Consider the following 27,607-nt stretch of genomic DNA (forward strand, 5'->3'; position numbering starts at 1 on the left):
CCCCCATCCACAGAGCATGTGTCGTCGTCCAATGGTTTGATGATCACGACACTTGCGTTATCCATATGTCATGGCCTTCTCAGTCATCAGATCAGAACCCAATCGAGCATTTATGAGATATTCTGGAACGATGCCTGTATCAGCGTTTTCACCTCCATCAAACAGGTGTGAGTTGATTTACATTCTTGTGGAAGAATGGTGCCGCAACCCTCCTGCAGAATTCCAGACGCTGGTGGAATCTATGTCATGACGCATACAGGCTGGACTGGCCGCATGTGGTGACCCAACGCCATATCAAGTGACTTTACATTGGTGTTTCCATGTTTTTACCCCCTACCTGTATATTTGGCCTCAAGGACTATTAAGAAGTCTGGCGGCTCCATTATGGTTTGAGTTGGGCTTTTGCAAGTTTGACTGAATGCCAAATATTAATGAGACTTTGTTGATGACAGAGCTTTACCTGCACCAATGAAGTTCTGTGGTGCAGGTGGACAATGGATTTTATCAACTAAAAGATGAATATGGAGTCGCGATTTGGCAAAGAAGTTAAAGCTGATGTTTTCATTGTTAACATTTTGTCAAAAAAAAGTATTATCATAATCAACTTTTGGTTGATAAACTCTGTTTATCGCATCCGCCGATTCAGACCGACACGATGAAATAAATCTAAATATGATTTCCCTTACAAAGGCCTTCAATGCTTGGCAAGCAATGGTGGTTTGTCTCTGCTCTTAACCTTTCAAATGCTGTGCGTCAAGCAAGGAAGCAGCACGTACCATTTTTGAAGTCTTTCATATGACTCGACCGGGGATAGAACCACCATCTGCCCAGACTCAGAGTGGCCCCTCTAACCACGAGACCGTGCTAGCCGCCAGATACTATGATTCTTTGAGATGAATTTTTTCTTTTGTAACGTCTTTCTATTATAATGACTAGTGGGGGTCACCCGTGGGAATCCTACGGGCGTGGAGGTGTATCATTGCGATCGGTGCAGCCGTTTTTGCGGTACCCGGGACAATAACGTTAGGTGGGAGTCCAAACCTGAAAATGCTGGAGACCAAAGCTGAAATTGGAAAAACAATATAGCCTATTTTACTCCAGGTGTTCCCAGGATTACCCACCCAAAATTTCGTTGTGATCGGTTCAGCCGTTTTTGCGGTACCTGGGAACGGACGGACGGACAGACAGATGGACGGACATTTGGTGAATCATAGGAAGATTCTGATAAATCTTGGTTCTCCAACGTTCCCCTGACTAGAACCTACAGAAACCTCTCGGACCCCATCCGAAACCAATTTGCCGATAAATTACGACCGCTCCAAGGGGCCTGGGTTATGATACGTGAAGACTGAAGAGATTGTGACCCTGAAATGCTCTTTCTGTATAGGCCTGAGATTGATGTAAATTTAATTAAAAAAACAAAACTAATTTCGTAAATGTCGTGTTATCACCTCTGTGGACCAGTAACAATGATTGTAACATTGAGATTGTGCTCTTGTATCTGTATTCCATTCACTGTTTTGTTTCTCTCAAAGGAATGTTGACCATCATCGCAGAAAAGTCTTCCCATTTTAGAAAGAGGAACGTTGCAAAGGAAGTTCCAAAAGATGATATCAAAGTAAGTGACAGATGGGAGCAACGTTTGCTGATACGTGGCAACAGGGACAACAATGTACAGAATTAATATAGACAATTTTACTTTCCCATTACCTGCTCCATTTTGTTCAAGTTTCTTAACTTGCCTATCTGCTCTTTTCTTATCCCTCCGTTGAAAAAGTCGGCATTCGGTTTTTCCGTCCAACTGTCCGTGCGTCTGTCCGTCCGTCTGTGATGGGTTTTTCTTACCGTGATAGCTTAAGACCGGTTGAAGGGAACCAAATCAAACTTGGTACAAGTATGTAAAATGATGCAAGGACGAACTGATTAGATTATGGGGCCAATAGGTCAAAGGTGAGATATCCCGTTAGGTAAAAATTCTGTTACCGAGCTAACTTGTTTACCAGTGACGGAATTTTGCCCAAACTTGGTATAATTATATATTATGAGGCAAAGATGAATTGTTTGGATTTCGGCATCAAAGGTCAGAGGTCAGGTAAAAGTGTGATATTTGAGAACAGCTGAAGAGATTAATATCAAACTTGGTACAAGTATGTATTATGATGTAATAATGTGGGCGGATGCATCAAAGTGGTCGACGTCCCGACATTAAAGAGTGCCGTTCTAGTTTCTTCCACACTGGCGGATCCGGGGGGGGGGGGGGGGGGGGAAGTGCAGGGGGTGCGCACCCCCCCCCCCCCCTTCGGATTTTCGATAATAAATTATAAGCTACGAATATCCTGGAACGGCCCTCGTGTCCGGAATTATTTTGAATCGGGAACGTTCCAGGCAGCTTACAAGGTGTGTGTGTGTGTGTGTGTGTGTGTGTGTGTGTGTGTGTGTGTGTGTGTGTGTGTGTGTGTGTGTGTGTGTGTGTGTGTGTGTGTGTGTGTGTGTGTGACTGCGTCTCCTCCATAACTCCAAAACCATGAAACCTATCAGCCCCAAACTATGCATGCTTACTTATCAAACTCCAAGGGAGTGCATGAATGAAAACTGGGTGTTTTGGTGTGTTTAAACACCCTTTTTGAAGATAATGAACGGACTTATTTAATTAACACAAAACAGGCTTTATCCTTGGACAGTCCGCTATCCCTTGCAGCGGTCTTGTGCTTTTTCGGCCTGCTCAAAAACGCTTTGCCTTGGAACAGGCCACAATGGTTTTTGCACGATTACATGATGCCCAAAATTTATGTTTTCACTTTCACCACACATCATCGAATGTCTGATCTTCATACCTACGAATTGCTGCATACAAAGCTATTGTAGGTGCTATAGTTTTCAAATTAGGTTCTCAGCGATTTGAGCCATGTGCTTCAGCCTTGGGGTTGAGGTGCATGTGTATTGTTATTGGGACAGCCTTGATAGACGTTGTGCCTTGGCCATGGGGTCAAGGTGCATGTCCGAGGCTGTTCAAATGTTTGACGTTTTACCTTTTTTCATTGTAAAAAAGGCAGGCCTTCGAGCGGGCCCAAAACGCTCAGCGATTTTATGCATTATATGATGCGATTTTCCACAATGGCCTCTCAGGAACTAATTAAAGTACGTGTATAATCAAAGTTCTGAGATTTACAAAAGAGAGCAGGAAATCTATATAGTACCAGCAGGGTACCCAGCACTGACTTGGTTTGGTGGATGTCTCAACTGAAATGAGAAAAATATTTCCGTGTGTGTATGGGTAGAAACAGGAATTCAGTGTAAATATTCAGTGAGCAGATAATGCAATGGGTGGAACTGTTAACCTCAGCGACCTCATTCAATTCCACAAGCAAAGATTTCCAATCCATGCTTTTTGGATCTCTGAAGTATTGCTAGGGAGTGAGGGTGATATGATGAATGCTCGGCTGGAAACTGATTTAGGCATATTTTGGACCTACCGCCTCACAGAAGATTACAGAAGTTCTTTCCATGCCAACCATCCACCTCCAGGCACCTATCCCTCTCCACATCGCTTATTCAGCCCCCGACCTTCCCCCTCTCCTCTCTCCCTTACTCCCCATGGCTTTCCTTTCGGCAATTTCCATTCAGTATTTCTCACAGCATTTCATTCTGGTTTTCCCATTTGATGATGCATAGATCAGTAGTTTCAGTTTCACTTTTCAACATCAGTTTCACTTTGAGATACGAGTTTTGATTCGTCGTTGCAACTTGTGATGCGACGCAAATAGTACATGTTAAATGTCATCAAAAATATTTTTGGGGGAATTCTTTCAATTTTCGAAGGGGGTTAAAGTGTTTTAAGGGTCTTAAAGAGTCTATGGCTATTAAAGGGCCTAATGGGGTCTAAAGGGTGTAAATCACCCCCTCCCCTCCAAATCTACCCCCTTGCCCCTCCCCTCCAAATCTTCCCCATCACCCATCTCTTTCAAATCTTCCCCCTTGCCCCTCCCGTCCAAATCTTCCCCATCATGCATCCCTTTCAAATCTCCCCCCTTGCCCCTTCCCTCCTAAACTCCCCCCACACCCCTCCCCTCCGAGACTCTCCCTCGCTCCTCCCCTCCGAGACTCCCCTCTCACCCCTCCTCCTCAAAGCGTCCTCCCCGCTTCTTCCCCCTTCCAACTTTCACCTTCATCTCCCCCAACCTTCTGCCTCGCTCTTCCCCCTCCTCAAATAACACCTCACTGTGCCTCACCCAATCACCATCAAACCTTTTGTCCGCCCCATTCTTCCCTTTCTCCAAGCTATTCTGAAATCTCTGACACACCTTCAACAGCTCTCCCTACCTCTTCCTCCTCTTCCACATCTTACCCTACCCCTCCCCCCCCCCCCCCCCCTGTTCTGTATCCGATGCTCCCCCTTCCTCTTCATTAACGGTATGGACCTCAAACATCCGGGGCCTTCGCTCAAACTTAACTGATCTCTCCATACAGGTTGCTTCTGACAAACCAGACATGATCTGCTCAACAGAAACTTTCCTCCTTCATGATGTCTCTGATTCCTTGGTATCTCTCCCAGGTTACTCCCTCCTCCGGTATGATAGACCTGAGCCTCGTCCTGGAGGTGGGGTTGCTGTCTTCATAAAAAAAACTCTCTTCCTCACTCGCCCTGCACTGCCCTCTCTCCACCTCACCCCCAGGAATACCATTGGCTACGGCTTCCCCTTCGCTCCCACCTTTTGTTCATATGTGTGTTGTACCGTCCACCAAACAGTGATGACTCCATCTACATCTCGCTGTCTGATAATATGGACCAACTTCTATCTACCCATCCCAACTCCCTCTTCCTCATATGTGGTGACTTCAATTGTCACCATGCCTGTTGGCTGGGTGTGGGTACCTCTCTCACCAGCCATGGCTCTTCAGCAAAGGACTTCTGCGACTCACTGGGACTGACACAATCTGTCAATTTCCCGACCCGGATCTCAGTCAACGGAGCATCTTCTCTTCTGGACTTGGTTATGACTAACTTCCCTGAAAATGTCTGCTGCTCTTCTTCTGCTCCAATCGGCTCATCTGATCATGTACTTGTTAAAGTGGACATCTCTCTGACCATTCTCAGAGAGCCTCCTCAGCGTCGACGAGTCTGGCATTTCACTCAGGCCAACTGGCACGGTCTTCAAGCAGCCATCAATCATCTGGACTGGTCTCCCATCTCTACCACCTTTGACATCAACTCATCCTGGGAATTCTTCCAAAGTAAATTGCTCTCTCTCATGCACAGATTTATCCCATCTCATCTTCAGTTGTCATACCCTTCCTCCCGTCCATGGTACACGGAATCTTGTGGTGAGGCGGTTTCCCAGAAACAACTTGCTTTCGTCTCCTGGAAAGCAAATCCAACGGAAGGAAATCTCATTTCCTTTCACAAAGCCCGAAACAAGTGTGTGTCCACCCACAGGAGAGCCAGGAAACAATATCTCTCCGTTCTCAAGACCAAACTCTCTTATCTGTCTCCCTCTTCCAAATCCTGGTGGCGTCTGGTCAAATCTGTTTCTGGTGTTTGTTCCCCCTCCATCCCCTCCCTCACCTCAAACGGCTACACGGCTGACTCCGCACGTGAAAAAGCTGAATGCCTCAACTCTGTGTTTGCCTCTAAATCTTGTGTCCCAAAGCCATCCCTCTCTGTACCCACCGTACCCAGTTGAACCCAGCTGCTCCTGGACTCTGTGTCCTTTCCTCCTGACAAGGTGGAAAAGTTTCTGTCAACCCTCGACTCTGATTCTGCAACTGGACCTGATGGCATCAGCCCACGGGGCCTAAAATCCTGTTCTTCCGCTCTTTCACTCCCTCTCTCTGTTCTCTTCACCCTCTCTTTTGCTCAAGGTCATCTGCCATCTGCTTGGAAATCAGCCAACATCACCGCTTTGCACAAAAAAGGTGCAAAAACAGATCCTCGCAACTACAGACCAATCAGCCTTCTCCCAATTATCAGCAAAGTCATGGAATCCATCATTGCTTCAGATATGAAATCTTTCCTCTTCTCCAATGGCTTGATCTCTGATCATCAATTTGGTTTCAGACCTGGTCACTCTACTCTGGACATGCCGCTTCTGCTTTCTCAACAATGGATGGGGGTCCTCAATGCCAAACAGGAAATTAGAGCTGTCTCCCTTGACATATCACGTGCCTTCGATACGGTCTGGCACCCCGCTCTGCTCACCAAACTCTCCTCCTTTGGTATCCATGGAAATCTCCACGCATGGCTGGCGGACTTCCTCTCTAGTCGTAGTCAGCGTGTGGACCTGAATGGGTTTCTCTCATCTCTTCTTCCTGTTCAGGCTGGAGTTCCCCAAGGCAGTGTTCTGGGCCATGTGCTTTTTCTGGTCTTCATCAATGATCTCTCTGACTCTCTTGAAAATCCTCTCTATCTCTTTGCTGATGACTCCACTCTGTCGCTCCATTCCTCATCCCTCAGATCGGCAGTCTGCAGCCTCCTCACTCTCTGCAGACCTGGACAAAATCACAGACTGGGCAAACAAGTGGAACATGTCTTTCAATCCTGACAAATCTCACACTCTTACGATGTCTCTCCGAAAAGACCGACTGGACAACCCCTCCCATCCACTTTCTGAATAATCCTCTCCAAGAAGCTCTGTCACTCAAGCTTTTGGGTCTCACTATCTGCCATGATCTTTCCTGGGAAAACCACATTTCAAATCTGGCCTCCAAAGCCAGTCGCCGACTGGGCATCCTCCGTCGTGCGAAGTCCTTCCTTGGCACACCTGAGCTCCTCACCACATACAAGGCCTTCATCCTCAGCTCAATGGAATACTGCTCTCCCCTCTGGGCTGGTGCTCCTGCCTCACACGTAGTTCGTCTTCACGCTGTTGAAACCAAAGCGTTCCGAATCATTGGAATCTCCCGTGATGAAGCTAACTCCAAGGGCCTTTCACTCACTCACCGCAGGCAGGTTGGTGGTCTTTCCGTCTTCTACCGACTCCTCTCTGGCCTTGCCCCCCCCAGCTCTCTCTGGGCTCTGTCCCCCAAATATTCCTACAGGTCGCACAAGATCTGTCTGCAACCCTCTTATTGTTAAACTGCCAAAATCAAGACTCTCTGCTCACCTTCACTCCTTCATTCCTCTTTTCTCCCGCCTCTGGAACAAACTCCCTCACTCTCTTCAATCCCACTCCACCCTCCAGGTCTTTAAAACAGCTGTTCACCACCATCTCTTATCTTCCCCCATCAAAACCTTGATCTTTTCTACCCCCGCTAATTTCACCCCAAATCCACTTTTTTGAAATACCAACTTCTGTCCTGGAAGTCCTTGGTGTCCTTGTTTTTTATACTTCTCTCACCCCCCCCCCCCCCCCTCCCCCTTCCCACGCCTCCTCCCCCCAAGCCCTCTCCCTCCCACACATCTTCCTGCTCTCAAATGTTGTGTTTGTGTGCTTCCCTTTCTCTCCCCATCTTGTCTTCTGCTCCCTCTTTTTATATATTTTGTTTGTCTGCTTGATTTGTTTGTGAAATAAATGTTCGCTCTTTCACGAGCCTCGATTCAGTATACAAAAAAAAAGAAAAAAAAAAAAGGATTGAAGCTGTCTATAATAATAAACGGCAGTGTCCATCCATATGTCTCCTTCATTACTCCAAAACCATGAAACCTAGTGGCCCCAAACTATGCAGGCATACACCTGGACCTCCAACAGATTGCAAGGATGAAAACTGGGTGTTTGGGTGTGTTATCACACCCTTTTTTGAAGATGATTAACGAAGTCTCCGTTCTCAAGATCTGAAGACCTGGACAAAATCACAGACTGGTCAAACAAGTGGAACATGTCTTTCAATCCTGACAAATCTCACACTCTTACTATGTCTCTCCGAAAAGATCGACTGGACAACCCTCCCATCTACTTTCTCAACAATCCTCTCCAAGAAGTTCTGTCGCTCAAGCTTTTGGGTCTCACTATCTGCCATGATCTTTCTTGGGAAAACCACATTTCCAAGCTGGCCTGCAAAGCCAGTCGCCGACTGGGCATACTCCGTCGTGCGAAGTCCTTCCTAGGCACACCTGAGCTCCTCACCACATACAAGGCTTTCATCCGCAGCTCAATGGAATACTGTTCTCCCCTATGGGCTGGTGCTCCTGCCTCACACCTAGCTCGGCTTCACGCTGTTGAAACCAAAGCTTTCAGAATCATTGGAATCTCCCGCGATGAAGCTATCTCTGAGGGCCTTTCACTCACTCACCGCAGGCAGGTAGGTGGTCTTTCTGTCTTCTACCGACTCCTCTCCGGCCTTGCTCCCCCAGCTCTCTCTGTGCTCTGTCCCCCAAATATTCCTACAGGTCGCACAAGATCTGCCAGCAAGCCTCTGATGCTTAAACTGCCAAAATCTCGGCTCTCTGCTCACCTTCACTCCTTCATTCCTCTTTTCTCCCGCCTCTGGAGCAAACTCCCACACTCCCTTCAATCCCACTCCTCCCTCCAGGTCTTTAAAACAGCTGTTCACCACCATCTCTTATCTTCCCCCATCCAAAACCTTGATCTTTTCTACCCCCACTAATTCACCCCAGATCCACCTTGTTTGTAATTCCAACTTCTTTCCTGGTAGTCCTGGCAGTGTCCATATGTTTTATGCCTCTCCCACCCCCTTTCCCATGCCTCCCCCCCAAAGCCCTCTCCCTCCCACAGTTCTCTCGATGTCTCCATGTCTCTCGTTTCCTGCTCTCAAATGTTGTGTTTGTGTCCTTCCCCCTCTCTCCCCATCTTGTCTACCGCTCCCGATGCTTTTTGTTTTATGTGTCGGTTTGTCGGTTATGTGTCGGATTGTCGGTTTGTCTTTCTGTGTGATAAATGTTCGCTCCTTCACGAGCCTCGATCTTGTATACAAAAAAATAAAAAATAAAAATTAAAAAAAAGTGCTCATAAGAAAAAAACCCGATGTGGTGGATTACCAATGTGGCGGCCCGCCATCTTGGTCAGCCCACTGCACCTCACTGGGGTCTTAAGCCACCATTTTGTTTCGGCCTACTTGCCTTGCCTTGGAAATACAATCGATTGGCATTACATAATTGAAGCATATCATCAAAATCTGGAATCTGATATGCGGATTGGATGCTGTAGACTAATTAATGTCCAAATCTGGAGTGAAATCTGACAACATTTACCATATCTAGCAATTGGTGAATGCTATTCAGGCTGCTTTTGCAGGCCATGGCGTTACAGTAGACAGAGCTCCCTTTTTGTTTTTAGTCACAAGGCCGGGGAAGTTTGGGTGTGTTATAACACTCTTTTTTGAATTTGTCTGCTCTCATTGGTTTCCACATTTCGCTGATTTGCTGCTTGAAATCGATTTGTTTTTAACATTCCTCGGACATTTCAACCAGAAGCAATCGTCTTGCTATCGCTTGCCAAGCCAGCCGTTCCTTATCGCCCATTTCGTTGGAGTGCTTTCTTAAGTGCTTAAGCCACTTGGCTTCCATGGTGATATGGCAGCTCGGTACTCCATGGAGACATCCCTGGAGTTAGGAAGGTAAAATAAATTAAAGGATTAAAAGCATAGGAGATATGGGGTATGCCGAGAGGTATGCACATTCGCTCTAAACTGTCGAGCCTGGGCCATGACCTTGTGATTATTTTAGACATGGGGCTGTACGGGAAATCCGCATATAGACATAGACATAACAACCAAGAAACCCACACACACACACTTTCATTCAACTTTTTCTTTAAGAGCATGTCTTTCATAAGGTTCTTCAAGTGAGTTGCAATTCTGTCCTTTTTTGCAGATATATGAAGAAAAAGGTGTTTTTATTGCTCGCATAAAAATGCTTGGATATACTGAATCCTCCATCAAGATGATGCACAGACCGGGCTTACTTGTAGTGAGTGCACATCGGGTCATGTCAAACGTAGGTATCTGGTTTTGCTAATATGTCTAAACAGCAAGTTGAGGTGCATGTTGATCAGAAAACCATGCAATTGTTGTTACACTGCACGCGCGAGAAGCGGACAGCAGGTTAAACAATTGGTTCACATCCGTCCGTCCGTCCATCTGTCTGACAACAATTTATGATCGTTAATTTATGATCGAGGAACAACTTATTTAAATCAAATGTTATATTTTGAACTCCGTTACTGTTTTTAAGGGTGTTTTCAAGGACATGTTATGAAGGCATAAATAACTAATGTAATGTGTTGCATATAAGGTGTTGTAATAGGTAAAACAGTGGTAAAACTCAGAATTTATGTACTGTATTTATAAGCCTTTAAATACCAATACCTTTAAATATGCCTTCATCCAATGCTTGTGCTTACATAAAATGGGGGGACTGAACATAAAAAGTGCTTTTGTTCTGCAATGGTAAAACAAGTATGTAGAGAAATACCTTCTTCTTCTTTTTTTTTCCTCCTTTTTTTTGTATACAAGATCGAGGCTCGGGTAAGAGCTAACATTATTCACAAAAAGACAAACTGACACAAAAAACTGAAGATAAAGGGAGCGGGAGACAAGATGGGGAGAGAGAGGGAAGCACACAAGTACAACATCAGAGAGCAGGAACATCGGGAGATCTGTGGGAGTGGGGGGAGGCACGGGAAGGGGGGGGGGGGGTGAGGGGTGGGAGAGGTATAAAACACATGCACACTGCTAGGACTTCCAGGAAAGAAGTCGGAATTTCAAAAAAAGTGGATCTGGTGTGAATTAACGGGGGTAGAAAAGATCAAGGTTTTGGATGGCGGAAGGCAAGAGATGGTGGTGAACAGCTGTTTTAAAGACCTGGAGGGAGGAGTGGGATTGAATAGAGTGAGGGAGTTTGTTCCAGAGGTGGGAGAAAAGAGGAATGAAAGAGTGAAGGTGAATAGAGTCTTGATTTTGGCAGTTTAACCATAAGAGGGTTGCAGGCAGATCTTGTGTGACCTGTAGGAATATTTGGGGGACAGGGCACAGGCAGAGCTGGGTGAGTGAGGCCGGAGAGGAGTCGGTAGAAGACAAAGGCCACCAATCTGCCTGCGGTGAGTGAGTGAAAGGCCCTCGGAGTTAGCTTCATCGTGGGAGATTCCAATGATTCTGAAAGCTTTGGTTTCAACAGCGTGAAGCCGAGCTAGGTGTGAGGAAGGAGCACCAGCCCAGAGGGGAGAACAGTATTCCATTGAGCTGTGTATGAAAGCCTTGTATGTGGTGAGGAGCTCAGGTGTGCCAAGTAAGGACTTTGCACGACGGAGGATGCCCAGTCGGCGACTGGCTTTGGAGGCCAGCTTGGAAATGTGGTTTTCCCAGGAAGGATCATGGCAGATAGTGAGACCCAAAGCTTGAGTTACAGAGCTTCTTGGAGAGGATTGTTCAGGGCTTTTACCTCCCTCTTTTCTGGATTCTGTGTGCGCCCAAAGTGGAGTAGTGTTTTTTGTATAGTTTATGTCTGCTTTTGTGTCCGGGATTTATTTTGTTGTCTTGTGTCAAATTAAGTATTATAGCAGTGCCGGGTCTCCCTGATGGGTGATCTAAGACCACCAGAGATACACTCCAAGGATGCTCATGGTGACGCATTGTCCATTACACCACCCTATTAGTTATTCATGCCAGTAGTATGTGTCCTTTATGATGCCTTTAAAATAAGTAAGTTTCCTGTTTGGAATGATTTTCAATTTTGTTTGACTGCCAGACAGGCAGATAGACTAAAACAATTCTTGTGGATCACAATTCTTGTGGAAGACTCGTTCGAGGAACACAAGATGCGTAAGAGGAGACAGACGGGTAGTTAGAGGCGGTCGGCTTCCCTTGCGAGGACCGTGGGTGTTCTCCTCAGGGCGCACGGTGGCACAGCAATCATGCAGCTCGTCCTGGCTGCTCTAGCTGGACTCAGGTTGCGGTGCGTACTGATTTGCTTTCCTCCAAGTGCCCCTGCACCGCAATTTTCTTACTGGTCATTCTCTTTCTCCTCCTTATTGATACACACTCTCAGCGAAATGCTGCATAATGAACTGTCCCCCTGGCCACAACTCCCTCACTTTTGCTACAAATCAAAAGGTATACACCATCTCCTTGTAGCGCTTAACAGAGAGCACATCCATTTACGTCATTTTAGCCTTGCAAATGCATGTGAGGTATGATCGCACAGCCGCGAAAAGATTAAGGGACACTAAAAATGAGGGATAAAGGGGAAAGAGACAGACATGGTGACAGGGAGCTCTCCATACGCACCATCATAACGATTGCTTAGCAGGGAGCTACAAGACTCCTTCTTCTAACATTGATTATGAAATAGCTACCTAATGAATCCCCAAGTAATTTCCATAGCAGTATTTATTTGTTTCTGAAGAGATGTGGTGCCTCTCCTGATCCGGTCATTTTTCCACGCCAATGGTTTGGGGTAATTGATTTAAATTTGAAGGATTAAAAAAGTAATCATCCTGAATTTGGTAACCGGCATGTTAGTACACACAAGGAATATAAACTGCACCCTGTTCAAACGCTAGGGTATCAAATAGTGCACATTATAGACCGATTGGTTGAATCCTCGGAGTGTTGGCTACAGTGTGGTCGGCAACTCATTCAATTGAGGTTACCTGTGGTTGCCGTCAATGCGACAATGAAGTACAATGACAAAAATAGGACTGCGGGTCCTGAAGCTCAGCTGGATTAGGAGCAAGTCATTCAAACAACCCCCTGAATGAGCGCAGATTTTGATGCAGTCAATACACCCTCGTTAGGCATCAGATATAAAGCTTGTGGCCAAGTTTCATCAAAATTGTGTGTGAAGTTCCAGAAAAGAGGGCAAATACCTATTTTGGGAGGTCAAAACCTCCCAAAGGCTGACCACTCACTGACGTACGTACCTATGGACACTTCTCGATCACATAAACTCACCGGACTAAAGTCCCCTTATAGTCAGGTTCACTATGTTTTTTCGTTCAAAATTTTTGGAGATTAGCAAAACTATACATTTTTAGAATATGCAGAGCATGAGGAATCCAAAAATTAATGTTTGCATTTGCATAGACACCTTTGCGAAAATGACACGCAGGACAGTGATGAAGATCTGTAAAAGCATATTCCTGAATGGTATAGACCTAGTAGATCCTGTGTATAGGACTTATAGTTCAATCTGATACTAACAAGGCTGCTTCCTTGCTTTATAAACCCATATACCTATAACTTCAAAGGACTTGCAATATCATGTATTATGTAATACAGTTATATCACAAATATAAAGACAATGGTTTTCAATTACCTTTGTTTGTTGCTTTTCTATAATCCTGAGCACTATTTTGAGGCCTTTATTGGATTCCTTGACCCAGAAAACATTGGATTAGCATATTTAATTAAGTTTCTAGGTTGACTAGAAGCCGAGATAGCGCAAAATATGTATTTTATGGCGGCCATTTTGAAAATCCAAAATGGCGGCCATGCAGGTGTCTGTGCAAATGCCAACATTGATTTTCGGATTCTCCATGCTCTGATGATTCCAAAAATGTACAGGTTTGCTAATCTCCCAAAAATTTTAACGAAATTATATTTGTTAACATAGTGAACCTGACTATTATGCGCGCAGATTTTGATGCGGTCAGTACACCCTCGTTAGGCATCAGATATATAGCTTGCGGCCAAGTTTCATCGAAATTGTGTGTTCGGTTCAAGCGACAATGACTTAAGTGTTTACAGACTCTCACTCATTCACTCACTGACTGACGTACCTATGGACACTTCTCGATCACATAAACTCACCGGACTAAAGTCCAGTTGAGCTAAAAATGGCTGACCACTCTGCATTTAGGTTGTGGCCCTTAAGGATCACATGGTTTCTTTGGAAAATAGTGTGTTGCTGCATAACGGTAGGTTTGCTCAATTCCCATATTTGGGTTCGCTGTTTAATGAGCACAATCTTCAACAGATCGGAATGCCCGCACTTGCGTATGGCAGAGACCTTATGGGACTTGTAATTGCATTTGTCCGTGTCTTTGTGGACATTTGCAATTCCTTCTGGCGGTGACTTATTTCTGCTGTATACGAAAGATAAATTTTGCGAGGGGAACATGAATTGTACAAACTGCACTGTCATTGCATTTTTCGTATACAGCAGAAATAAGTCAATGGTGAAGCTGTTTTAAATACAGTACTAACCACTATTGCATTTGGATGGTGCTTTCTTACAGGGGATGCGGGAAAACGAGACCGATGTGAATCATTCCATTCCTCTCCCTCCTCAAGTCAAAACGGAAGACGTGTCTTTTATCGTCATGAACGGTTTGCTTCTGTCTCAGCATTTTCTAACACCAGCCTCTCATTCATTATGAGCACTGGTTGGTTAACACATAAGCTATTTTATCTTGGCACTGACTTTGTAATGTAAGGAATTGTACACAAACCTCTTTATTATAGAATCAACTGGCATTCAACACAGGAACCTGCTTCTTATTTCCGAACTTAAATAACTTTCAAGAAAAATGTAGAGAGTAATGGAAAAACAAGGTAGTACAGTAGAGGGAGCACCATGTTGCTTGGAGTTCACCTAGTTGAAACCAGGAAGGAGAGGGAAGCAACGGTGCTCCCCTGGAAGTACATGAACATGGAAATGTTTCCATATCTGCTCATATCCATCCACATAACACCAGATCGTGCCAATTGCAATTCAAGAATGAGCAGACCACCAATGATGATTGTGTGGCAGTCATACAGAAGTCAGTGCTTTTGGCTTGTAGCTGGAAATGGGCATTGTGAATAATTGGATACAAAATGGCCAGAGCTGCAATCTAGGGCTGAAGATGTCTGTGGATGATGACAAATGAAACGACCTGAGGCAAAGTCTGCTTGTTCTTGTTTGGTTCAAAATCGATAGGGTTTTGCTCAGTACTATTTGTTACTTTGCTGTCTATATCAAGACTGTCGCTCGGATTTTGAGAGTGGAAGAACTACCTTTAGAGGCCATTTTTTTCCCACAGAGCTGGGGTTGGCCTTTTTCGGGCACCATGGTCCCCTTTTTGAAGCAATGTTTTACGGCCGGATGCCCTTCCTGCCGCCAACCCTGTTAGTCGCCTTTTGCGACACACAGGGAATTACCAGTGAGCTGGTACTCAATTTGCCGACCTCGGAAGGATGACAGGCTGAGTCAACCCCCCTGGCATTAATTCAGCGATCGACCGGGATTAGAACCCAGGATCTTAGGATCCCAAGCCAGCACCCTAACTGCTAAGCCAACACCAGGCGTTGGATTTTGAGAGTGGAAAGGGAGCATTCATTTATTAGAGGGAGTATCAGTGAGGTTTATAGGTCTGGCTCATTACTTCTGCCACCGAAGGTAGATGGGGGTTATGTTTTCATCCCTGTCTGTTTGTTTGTCTGTCTGTCTGTGAACAAGATATCTCAAAAAAGTGTTGACAGATTCGGACGAAACTTGGTGGAGAGGTTGCGTATGTGACAAGGAAGAAGTGATTCAATTTTGGTGAAGATCTGAATCTGGATTCGGGTACGATAATTATTTAATTTTTTAAGTGATTCTTCACCATTGAGAGATCGGGCGAAAAGCGATATCTAACATGATATTTAAAGAAGTTATGGACGAGTTATGAGTAAACTTGGTGGAGGAGTTGGTTCGGCGACAAGAACAAGCCAATTAGATTTTGGTTCAGGTCCGATTCCAGATCCGGCCTATTGGTGGGATACAAAACATAAACTGTTCAGCCTGGCGGAGGTTTGCGCTCTACCTCGTGCCGTTCTAGTTTAATCTGGAGTACTATTGAGGTCTTAATGATGAATTCAGACTCGGTACACCCAACAGTTTTTTGTTTTTTTTCTTGTGTGGGTTTCCATACAAGCCCTCAGAAAAGGCTCATCCGCATTTACTTTTATTGGATGACTGTGTTATGTCTGTGTTGCAATAACTAACCATTTATATTTTGTCTTTTAGATACAATGACTATAGTCGCTGAATGTCGTCGTGTTGAGGAAGAAACTGCGCCTACTGCCTCTAAAGTTTCAACACTGCGAAAATACAGAAAATGAAGTCCACAGGAAAGGGGTCCACATCCAAGGTTAATAATAACATGAAATTGTACACTGCACTATAAACTGTATTGTACTATAAACTTGTTACATTGTCCTTGTGTGCAATTGATCCAGATGATTTATTCTGCTATTCCTAATTGTACACAAAACGATAAATGCAACATTTACAAGCCTTTTTGATTGCTGTGCAAAGCTGTGTGCGTGTGATGTAATTTTTTAAATGCCTGAGAATGAATGGCGTAGATTACAGTACATGTAAGTGTGGACAAACACCTCCTCAGAAATGGTTGCAGCTAAATTTGGGAGTATCGACATTGAAGGTAGAAAATCATGTTTTCGTTAAAATAGATATGAAATATTATGGTTAAATTAGACAACTTAGCCGAACTGTTCCTAAGGCCAGCCCAGCATCCGAGTTGATCCAGTCGGCCATCATGCAGCATGTGGACTCGACATCAACCATGACCTTTCCTGGGCCAACCACATGGCAAAGCTTCCCTCCAAAGCCAGCCGCAGACGGTGCATCTTCCGTCGATCCAAGTGTTTCCTTGGAAAATCAGAGCTGCTCACACTCTTGAAGGCTTTTTGTTCATAGATCATTGGAGTGATGCTCTCTGCTATGGAATGATTTTTCAGAACTACCACTGGCAACCCTAGTCATCAGAACCCGGAACTCATTGACTCAGCTGATGAGACACTCGAGCGACCAGGCTTTCGGAGCTCTTTGACCAATCTGGCAAAAGTACGTGTTTGTTGTTATGTGAAGGCATGCCCCAGGACAACCTGATTACAACACTGACTCGTTTAATTTTATTTCTCAATGAACTTCCAAATGCATCACAATGCAGGGTGTTTCAAAAGTCCAGAGTCATAGGGAGTATTTAAAAAGTTTTTTGACACTATACCTTTGAGTTGGATAGGCTATTGGTGGACCAATGACGCTGATCAGTGCATCTGCTCAATATCCAGGTGTGGGGCTCGTACTCAGCGGGGTGGCTGTCCCAGCGACAACAGTAGCAGCAGCGCAAAAACCAACCTGTCACACGATATGGAGATATGGAGATGAAGACGAGATGGGATAAATCTGTGCATGTGAGAGAGCAATTTACTTTGGAAGAATTCCCAGGAAGAGTTGATGTCAGAGGCAGTGGAGATGGGAGACCAGTCCAGATGATTGATGGCTGCTTGAAGTCAGTCCATGCCAGTCAGCCTGAATGAAATGCCAGACTCGTCGATGCTGAGGAGGCTCTCTGAGGACGGCCAAAAAGATGTCCACTTCAAGTATATGATAAATATCCCTATGATTCCAGACTTTTGATATACCGTGTACAATTCATACAAAACAGGCAACAAAGAGAAACACTGAATGCTTTTTTTCTCATTTCCAAATGCTCTTTGTTTCTTTGATCACCTCCAAACCTCCTGACGTTACCTATTCAAATGTTAAATACCAGCAAAGCATAAAGAAAAGAACAACCAGACTCTGTGGTGTAATGTTTAGAGCGTCCGCTGTTTCTGCATTTGGACGCATTTAGCTTCCTCCATTCTGGTTAACAATGTAGACTGGAAACTGAATACCTGTGCATGTGTAAGCATCTGCTGTTGAATGAGCGCGTCACAGCTCACTGTTGTATGTGAGAGAGAGAACCAGCTTACAGGTTTCCAACTTGTCCACCATCCCTCCAAAGCACATTGAATGTGAAAAGATGAAGATGTGCCAAGAAGTGCACCGGGAGCATGTACCTGAAACGGGACCTGTATCAAGCACACCTGGATAAGAACGACATTCAGGATTCTGGCAGAAGAGCAGCATCCTTCTCTTTCCCAAATGTTACAATATATCTCGAGAATATGTGTATGTATGTGTGTGTGATTCACAGACACACACACATACACACATACACACACACACACACACACACACACACACAAACACACACACACATATATATATATATATATATATATATATATACACATACATACATATTTCCACATATATATACACACACACACACACACACACCTGGTTTTTTCATTTCTGTTCCTCACAATTCTGTCTCTCTCTTATTCACAGACACATACACATACATCCACACACACACACACACCTCGTTTTTTCATTTCTGTTCCTCACAATTCTGTCTCTCTCTTATTCACAGACACATACACACACTCATACACATACACACACACACACACACACACACACACACACACACACACACACACACACACACATATATCATTACCCAGCATAAGGCCAATATTGCACAACTAAGAATGGCACAACTAAGTCCTGGTGTTGGGCTAGCGGCTAGGGTGCCAGCTTAGGATCCTAGGATCCTGGGTTTGAATCCCGGTCGATCGCTGAATTAACGCCAGGAGGGTTGACTCAGCCTGTCATCCTTCCGAGGTCGGCAAATTGAGTACCAGTTCACTGGTAATTCCCTGCTTGTCGTAAAAGGCGACAAACAGGGTTGGCGGCAGGAAGGGCATCCGGCCGTAAAACATTGCTTCAAAAAGGGGACCAACAAAATCAACAACAACCACGGTGCCCGAAAAAGGCGAACCCCCGCTTTGCGGGGAAAAATGGCCTCTAAAGGTGTTTTTTTGTTTTTTTTTAAGAATGGCATCAATTTATTTGTATTGCCTCCAGAAAATCCGCTGCCATTGTGACTTTGTTCCATGCCACGTTGTGTTGTGTTGATTTGAAGTGTTGATTTAGTAATCCGTGCCACGTTTGCTTTGTTCTTTAAATGGATCTTGGGCCACCAAACGCGGATATTAACTGTCACACCTTTGAGTCTGCATTGACCGCAGGACGTGCTGCTATGGCGTGGAGCTCGGCAATCTGGATCTTCGCTTTCTTGCTGATTACAGGTATGGACAAATTGTGCATGAATGTGCCATAAATGTCATAAACTTCTTGGGATTACATATGATGGCAATTTCCTTGATATACTAAATATAGATAAGATTGAAATGCAACATCTCTGAAATTTTATGACGTCGAGATAGAGGGCTGGTTTAAGATCCGAGGGTCTTGAGTTCAAGCCTCTGTCGAGCCGTTAAATTAACACCAGGCGTGTCGACTCAGCCTGTCATCATTCCGAGGTCGGCAAAATGAGTACCAGCTAGCTGGTAAGGAGGCATTGCATCAGCGAAACAGCAGCGCCCCCAGAAAATTATGCAGCCACAGGCTGCAGACGAATAATTAACATAAATAAGATTATATTTGAGACTAGCAAGGCATTCGGTAGAGCACATACCTCCACCAGGCTGAACAATTTGTTTTGTATCCCATTGATAGGCCGGATCTGGATTCTGACCTGAATCAAAATCGAATCGGCTTGTTTTGTCACCTGACCAACTCGTCCACCAAGTTTATTCTTAACTCGCCCATAACCTTTTTAAATATCATGTTATATATCACTTTTCACCTGATCTTTCAATGGCGAAGAATCACTTACAAATTTAACAATTCTCGTATTTGAATCCATATTTAGATCTTCGCCAAAATCTAATCAATTCTTCCTTGTCACACACACAACCTGTTCACCAAGTTTCGTCCAAATCCGTCCATATCCTTTTGAGATATCCTGCTATGTATCGTTTTTGGCCCATCTCCCAATGGTGAAGAATCACCTAAAAATATTTAAAATCTCGTATCAGGATATTCGTACTCGAATTTCCACGAAAATCGAACCATTTTGTCCTTGTCACACACCCAACCTCTCCACCAAATTTCATATTTTATGTTATATCTTATGAGTTATGAAAACACTGGTACGTGGATGAGTTGGTTAGGGGATAAGTAGAAGGCGATTCCATTTAGGTTCAGGCCCAGATCCAGATGCAGCCTATCAGTAGGATACAAAACGTAAACAGTTCATCCTGACAGGGGTATGCGCTCCACCGTGGGCTGCTCTAGCTTCCTGTTGGTTTATCCCTTGCTGCCTCGGCCCATTTGTTGCCCCGCTACCCCACTGTTAGTTCAACCTTGCTCTTTCACGACATTTGTTTTTGTCGAGAAAAAACAATTTAGCAACAGCTTCTCACAGTCGTCAGGAAACTTCCAAACGAAACATATTTCACCTTGTCCATATACAGTCACGTGAAAAAGTAAGTACACCCCATGTAAAGTTTTGACTTTTTCAACATATTTCAACATACAGCTATTTGATCTTCATTTCAACAATATTGATAGATAAAGGTGATATAATATAACAAATATCATGAAACATTTACATTTTGTAGTTCATTGTATAATTTAAATAAACATAAATGCAAATTTCGCATGTGGAAAAAGTAAGTACACCCCGACATTTATCACTACTTCAAATACCTAAAATTAGAATCGGGTGCACCAGCTCAGGTGCAAATGATGAGAACATCGTCAGAGAGGATCTTGGAGGAACCTGTCTTATTTAAACCTCAGACATTTCGTTTGGTTTGCTCTTTGTTGTTGAAGTGTGCGGCGTCACCGTGCCTAGATCAAAAGAGCTCTCTGAGGCCTTCAGAAAGAAGGTTATAGATGCCTACGAGTCTGGGAAAGGATTTAAAAAGACCTCCAAACAATTTGAAATCAATGATTCGACTGTCGGGAAGATCATCTACAAGTGGAGAAGATTCCAATCAACTGCCAACTTGTTCAGGCCAGCCCGCCCCAGCAAATTCAGCCCAGGAGCAGACCGCAAGATGCTGAAAGAAGTCTCTAAGAACCCCAGAATGTCATCACGGGACCTACAGGTAGCTCTTGCCACTGTTGATGTCAAAGTGCACGAGTCCACCATTAGAAAGAGGCTGCACAAATTTGATCTACATGGGAGGTGTGCCAGGAGGAAACCTTTGCTGTCCAGAAAGAACATCAGGGCAACACTGTAGTTTGCCAATGAACACCTAGGCAAAGACCAGCACTTCTAGAACAATGTGCTCTGGACAGATGAGTCAAAGGTAGAGATATTTGGCCATAGTACCAGAAGACCTGTTTGGCGAAAACCAAAGACAGCATTTGACCACAAGAACCTGATACCAACTGTAAAGCATGGTGGTGGAAATATTATGGTTTGGGGCAGCTTTGCTGCATCAGGGCCTGGGCAGCTCACCATCATAGAATCCACTATGAATTCTTCATTGTACCAGAGGGTGCTTGAGGATAATGTGAGGCCATCTGTCGGAAAGTTGAAGCTCAACCGAAGGTGGACCTTGCAACATGACAATGACCCGAAACATACCAGTAAATCCACCAAGGAATGGCTGAAAAGAAAGAAATGGAGCGTTCTGGAATGGCCAAGTCAAAGCCCGGATCTAAATCCCATCGAGATGTTGTGGGGGGATTTGAAACGAGCTGTGCATGCAAGAAACCCCTCAAACATTGCACAGCTGAAACAATTCTGCATGGAGGAGTGGGCAAAAATTTCTCTCAGTCGATGTCAGAGACTGGTAGACAGTTATAAGAAACGCCTACTTGAGGTTGTTTCTGCCAAAGGGGGCAATACCACCTATTAGAGCCAAGGGTGTACTTACTTTTTCTACATGCGAAATTTGCATTTATGTTTATTTAAATTATACAATGGACTACAAAATGTAAATGTTTCATGATATTTGTTATATTATATCACCTTTATCTATCAATATTGTTGAAATGAAGATCAAATAGCTGTATGTTGAAATATGTTGAAAAAGTCAAAACTTTACATGGGGTGTACTTACTTTTTCACATGACTGTATATGAAAATATATCACCTTCTTACATGGACATTTTCATCAATATGTGAACCTCTATGTTTACCCGATGCTTTCAGCCATGACTCCACCAGAAAAAAGCAACAATTAACATTGTAATGCAAATCAGCACAAAAGATTGGTCTAACCTTTTCATGATCTTTCATGTGACACATAACCTTGAACAACACAATAATCCAGCATGATCCCAATGCGTAACACTTGGAAAAGGAAGGTTGCGTTTTCCTCGTGTTTATGTTCTCTCCCATTAGCATCAAAATCACATTTCTCAAAACGCACCAGGAGCAAGTGAGGTCAAGTCCACAAATATATTTTAATGGCATCTGCGGATGTGCTTTGTTGATTGTATATGGTTGAGATAATGATTTTCATTGAGGTTTGTGTGCACACTTGATCATATCCTGAGTCGCTTTCAAACTATTGATTCATTGACAGTCAAGCAATGTTTGAACAGTTGTACTATGACAGTACAGGTGTTGTCATAATCCAGGGTCACAGTCGGATTGTTTGCAGACCAGCTTTCATTGAGTTCAGGGCAAAACGCACAATGGAGGCCCTCTATTTATTTTTATTCAAGAATTAAAGACTTGAGCCAGCATTGAGTACCAGCTTGCTGGGATGAATGATCCCGGTGTGTACCCCGGTTTAGAATAGGTACACCGTATCCCTGCGCATCGTAAGAGGCGACTGAAGGTTGGCGCCAGGAAGGGCATCCGGCCATAAAAACATTGCCTCAAACAGGGAACCATGAGCTCATGGGGCCCGCAAGGCTAACCCCTGCTCTGGCGGGGAAAATGGCCTTAAAACGATCATTCATTCATTCATATTCAATTAAAGACTTGAGCATTCAAGAGATAGGAATCACAGTAAAATTGTTTGCATACCGTTTATCAAAATATCTTATGGGAATCCAAGAGGAAAATATTCCATTATGAGAAGTTATAAGTTTAAAGGTCTTTAAGAGATTTATAAGGATAACGATACGTCGTTTGACTGTAAATAACAAGACGAAAGCTATTCCGTGCCTTTTGACTTACTTTTCGCTGATTGTTATGACATTCCAAAGGAACATTTTACAAAGGATATATCCTATAGCAGAGCATCATCCAATTAATGCAATTGAATTCCTTACATCATTCAGGACTGGACCCTGTAAGGGTCGTTAAAGGGTTGGCGTTGGTTTAACATGTCGTTAAAGGCGGCAAAAAGGGTTGGCGTCAGGAAGGGCATCCGGCCGTAAAACATTGCTTCAAAAAGGGGACCAAAAAACAACAATAACCACGGTTCCCGAAAAAGGCCAACCCCCGCTTTGCGGGGAAAATGGCCTCCAAAGGTGGTTTGTTTTTTATTCAGGACAAATACCTAGGTTTCGCCATGCTGAACCTAGGCTACCTCGGAGACATGCTGAATGAAGAAGGTGGATCAGACTCGGCAACGGTTGCGACAGTGTGATGTGCATGGAAGAAGTTTCGGGAACTGAGTGGCGTGCTGACAAGGAGGGGAGTGTCGTTGAAGCTGAAGGGAAAGGTGTATGCTGCATGTGTGAGAAGTGTTATGATTTATGGGAGCGAGACATGGGTAATGAACGTAGAGCAGCAACGAAGGCTGGAAAGGGTGGAAATGCGAATGGTTCGGTGGATGTGCGGAGTATCGTTGAGAGAGAGGAAGACAAATGATGAATTGCGAAAGATGATGGGAATAGAGCCTGTGATTGATGCTGTGAAGAGAAACAGGTTGAGATGGTTTGGTCATGTGTTGAGGAAGGATGAAAGTGACTGGTTGAGAAGAGTGATGGAAATGAATGTAGAAGGAAGTAGAGGATGGGGAAGACCGAGAAAGACTTGGCTAAAGATGGTCGAAGAAGAAATGCGGGCAAGGGGGTTAACAAGGAGAGATGCAGAAAATAGGGCAAAATGGAGAAGATTGTCATGGGGACTGCAAGGCTAACCCCCGCTCTAGCAGGGAAAATGGCCTTGTTTGTTGCCTGTTGCCTGAAAATGCCTGTTGTGTTGTTTGTATTCAGGACAAATAGGATTCCGATGGAAGACTTCTTTTTTTTTCTACAAGATTGAGGCTCATGGAAGAGCAAGGTGACTGAGTGCATTGGTGATAGTAAGGCAGTGGGGTAACTCTTGAACAAAACTAGAACGGCACTCAGTGGAGAGCATATACCTCTTCCTGGTTAGCCATATCACTCAATGATGAAGAATCACTTTAAAAATTCTACTAGCTGCATCCAGATTCTGGTCTTCACCAAAATTGAATCGATTTTTCCTTGTCAGACACCCAGCCTGTCCAACAAGTTTCGTCCAAATCCATCCATAACTTTTTGAGATATCCTGCTATGTAGCGTTTTTTGCCCTCTCTCCCAATGGTGAAGAATCACTTAAAAAAATTAAATAATTCTCATAGCCAAATCCAAATTCAGACCTTCACCAAAATCGAATCGAATCGTCCTTGTCAGACCCCCAACCGGTCCACCACGTTTCGTCTAGATCCGTCCGCAACTTTTTGAGATATCCTGCTATGTATCGTTGTTGGCCCCATCTCCCAATGGTGAAGTATCACTTTAAAAATTCTGGTATCCGAATCTTCACCAAAATCTAATCATTTAGTCGGTGTCACATACACTACATCTCTGCCAAATTTCCTCCGAATCCGTCCACAACGTTTCGAGATATTTTGTTCACAAACGGAAAGACAGACAGACAGACAAACAGACAGATAGGGGTGAAAACGTAACCTCCATACACCTTTGGTGCCAGAGGTAATAAGCAAGAGAATAAATGAACGGGGGGAGGTTGGGAGGGAGTGGAAGGTTTTAGACTGGCCAAGTCATTCTCCTGATGTAAATCCTGTGGAACATGCATTTCACTTGCTGAAGCGGAGACTAAAGTCAGAACCTCCTCTCAAAACAACAACTGAAAATGGCTGCAGTAAAGGCTTGGCAAAGCATTTCTAAGGAAGATACCAAGAGTTTGGCAACGTCGATGGGTCACAGGCTCGATACAGTTATTACATGTAAGGGATATGCAACCAAACACCAACTATTATACTACTTTTAAAAAGTGCTGTTTGGGGGTGGGGGTGCCCATGTTGCACATATGTGTGCAACAAACAGTGTGCCCATCCCTGGATGCCGAAGCAATGGGTACCACCCTGGAGAGATTGATTGAGCACCTGATGTCCAATTACAATAAGAATGTGATTCCTGCTCCAGATCATAAAAAGTGCTGTTGTTCTACAATGCTAAAACACATACACAGTGCCAAAAACACTATAGGAAGTCGACACCCCCTTTCGAAATTTTCACCTTTTGTTGCCTTATCACCTGGAATTAAAATGCATTAAATCAGACTTTTCCTCCTTTATTTTCGCATCGTAACGCACAACTTCCAAGTGAAAAACAAATTCTACAAATTTCAGAAAATTAATAAAAAATACAAAACTAGAGTATCTTAGGTAAGTGTCCACCCCTCTTATAATAGCAATTGTAAATTATCTCAGGTGCAACCAATCACGCTCAAAATCACACACCAAGGTAATTGGCCTCCACCTGTGTTAAATTGTAGTGATTCTGATTATTACAGAATTTAATCAGCTGTTCCTGTAGGTTTCCTCTGCTGGGTATTGCATTTCACAGCAAAGACTCAACCATGAGCACCAAGGAGCTTTTGAAAGCCTTCCAGGATAAAGTTGTGGAAATGCACAGATCAGGGGATGGGTATAAAAATAATTCAAAGGTCTTGAATATCCCTTGGAGCACAGATCATTCATCAGATCATCATGACAATCATTAAGCGGCAGGTGTATGGTACACAAAGACCCTGCCTATATCAGGCCGTCTCTCCAAACTGGATGACCAAGCAAGGAGGAGACTGATCACAGAGGCCACCAAGAGGCTAGTAGCAACTTTGAAAGATCTACAGGCCTTTATGGCAAAGACTAGTCACTGTGTGCATGTGACAACAATATCCCAAGCACTTCACAAGTCTGGCCTGTATGGTAGGGTGGCAAGAAGGAAGCCATTACTCAAAAAAGCCCACCTTGAGTCCTGTTTGAGGTATGCAAAATAACTCTGGAAATTCTGAAGCCTAATAGCAAAAAGTTTTGTGGTCTGACGAAACCAAGATGGAACTTTTTTGGCTGAAATGCAAAACATTACGTTTGGTGCAAACCCAACACAGCACATCACCCAAAGAACACCATCCCTACTGTAAAGTATAGTAGTGGCAGCATCATGTTATGGGGATGTTTCTCATCAGCAGGGACTGGGGCACTTGTCAGGGTAGAAGGGAAAATGGATGGAGCAAAATACAGAAGAATCCTCGAGGAAAACCTGCTTCCCTCTGCAAGAAAGCTTAAATTGGGACGGAAGTTTACCTTTCAGCATGACTATGACCCAAAGCACACATCCAATGCTACACTGGAGTGGCTAAGGAACAAAAACATAAATGTCCCTGAGTGGCCCAGTCAGAGCCCTGGCCTAACATAAAGACCAGTGCTTAAGTGATAAACATAAAGACCAGTAAAAAGTTGATCTGCATGCAGACTATGCGTTCTGCAGCTCTTAGCCCTTTGATTGTAAAGCTGTTAAGCTTCCCTCCAAACTGGTGAGATCTTTCTTTTTGTAAATGTACGAACATTATTTATCAACCATTTGAGAACACCTTAATCATGCCATAATCCTGTATGTACCATCAACGATGAACTATATGAAGTCTAAAGCATGGTAAAGCGATTGTAAAGTTTAATTTGTATATCTATGCCAGTATCATCTGAGCACTATGTGAACTATCACCCCGATGTATATGTGTGCAACAAACAGAGTGCCCATCCCTGGATGCCAAAGCAATGGGTACCACCCTGGAGAGATTGATTGAGCACCTGATGTCCAATTACAATAAGAATGTGATTCCTGCTCCAGAAAATGAATCGGTGACGATCAATTTAACCGTCACACTTTGGGACGTCACAAACGTTGTACGTGAGTCTTCTCAGAAGCCAGCTGTTTGTGCATTTTTGTTGGTATTGTTGTTTCAACATAAGTCATAATGTCCTCTTTTTGATTTACAGTAGTTGGACCTGCTTGGTCTGGCATGTCCATCTAAATCAATTTTTTTAAGATCTGGCTACATTGTGATGCCTTACGCTGGCAGGATAGCATTTGCTTTACTACTCTTTGGTATTCGCCACTCAAGATTCCTGTCAATGTGCTGTTATCCATATTAAGCTAATAATCAATTTGTTACAGGTTATGCTCCTCATAACGATATGCCATATTTTCTTTGTTTCAGGAACTGAAGTATCAGAGAATTGGAGTTGTTTTCCATCTCCTCCAGGTGAGTTTTTAAATTCTTTCACGATGCCATCATGTTTCTGTTTTTTTATTGAGACTTTATCGAGCCGTTCTCCCATAAAACGTAGGCCGTTTTATACTATTAAGTTTTAGGAAGTAATTTTGGTAGAGGAAATGCAACATGTGAGCTGGGGTATTTGTCAGCATTGGCACTGAGTGCAACCATTTTCACGCAAAAAGCCACTGAGTGTGATCACTCTTTTTCAATTGAAAACACGAATGTGTTTTAATTGCAAAATTTACAAAGCCCTTTTAAATGGTGCATAAAAACTGCGTTTATGTGACTTTATTTTAGAGATTTGAGTTCATGTAGGTGAGCACAAGCACATCTTTTGGAACAGGAGTGGCTAACTTGGACATACGTATTCAACATTCAAGGTATAAAGAAACCTATGGTTAAATTAGACATAAAGATGTGATTCGGCCATCAAGCCTGTGCAATCCTGCCACCACTCATATACCCCTCTGTAGGTACCTGTTCAATTTGGTTTAGATTAGACAACTTTGCTGAAATGTGCCGAA

General features: G+C 43.8%; 2 protein-coding genes across 2 annotated transcripts in view; both read left to right on the forward strand.

The window, feature by feature from the left end:
* LOC137417379 (uncharacterized) overlaps positions 1-16,072 on the forward strand; it is a 39,112-nt gene extending 23,040 nt beyond the window's left edge. Inside the window, exons 8-11 of the mRNA XM_068103252.2 lie at positions 1,536-1,618; positions 9,767-9,889; positions 14,130-14,220; positions 15,881-16,072. Coding sequence (XP_067959353.2) covers positions 1,536-1,618; positions 9,767-9,889; positions 14,130-14,220; positions 15,881-15,975 — 392 coding nt within the window. The 3' untranslated portion in view covers positions 15,976-16,072. The remainder of the gene's footprint in view (positions 1-1,535; positions 1,619-9,766; positions 9,890-14,129; positions 14,221-15,880) is intronic.
* Positions 16,073-18,717: 2,645 nt separating this feature from the next.
* Positions 18,718-27,603, forward strand: LOC137413876 (uncharacterized). The gene is made up of 4 exons (XM_078777170.1): positions 18,718-18,861; positions 26,555-26,709; positions 27,024-27,068; positions 27,557-27,603. The coding sequence occupies exons 1-4, from the start codon at positions 18,738-18,740 to the stop codon at positions 27,581-27,583; spliced, it is 351 nt and encodes a 116-aa protein (XP_078633296.1). The 5' UTR covers positions 18,718-18,737; the 3' UTR covers positions 27,584-27,603.
* The last annotated feature ends 4 nt before the right edge of the window (positions 27,604-27,607 follow it).

Source organism: Myxine glutinosa, chromosome 5 (assembly GCF_964187855.1).
Source record: "Myxine glutinosa chromosome 5, kmMyxGlut1.1, whole genome shotgun sequence".
NCBI classification, from domain to species: Eukaryota; Metazoa; Chordata; class Myxini; order Myxiniformes; family Myxinidae; genus Myxine; species Myxine glutinosa.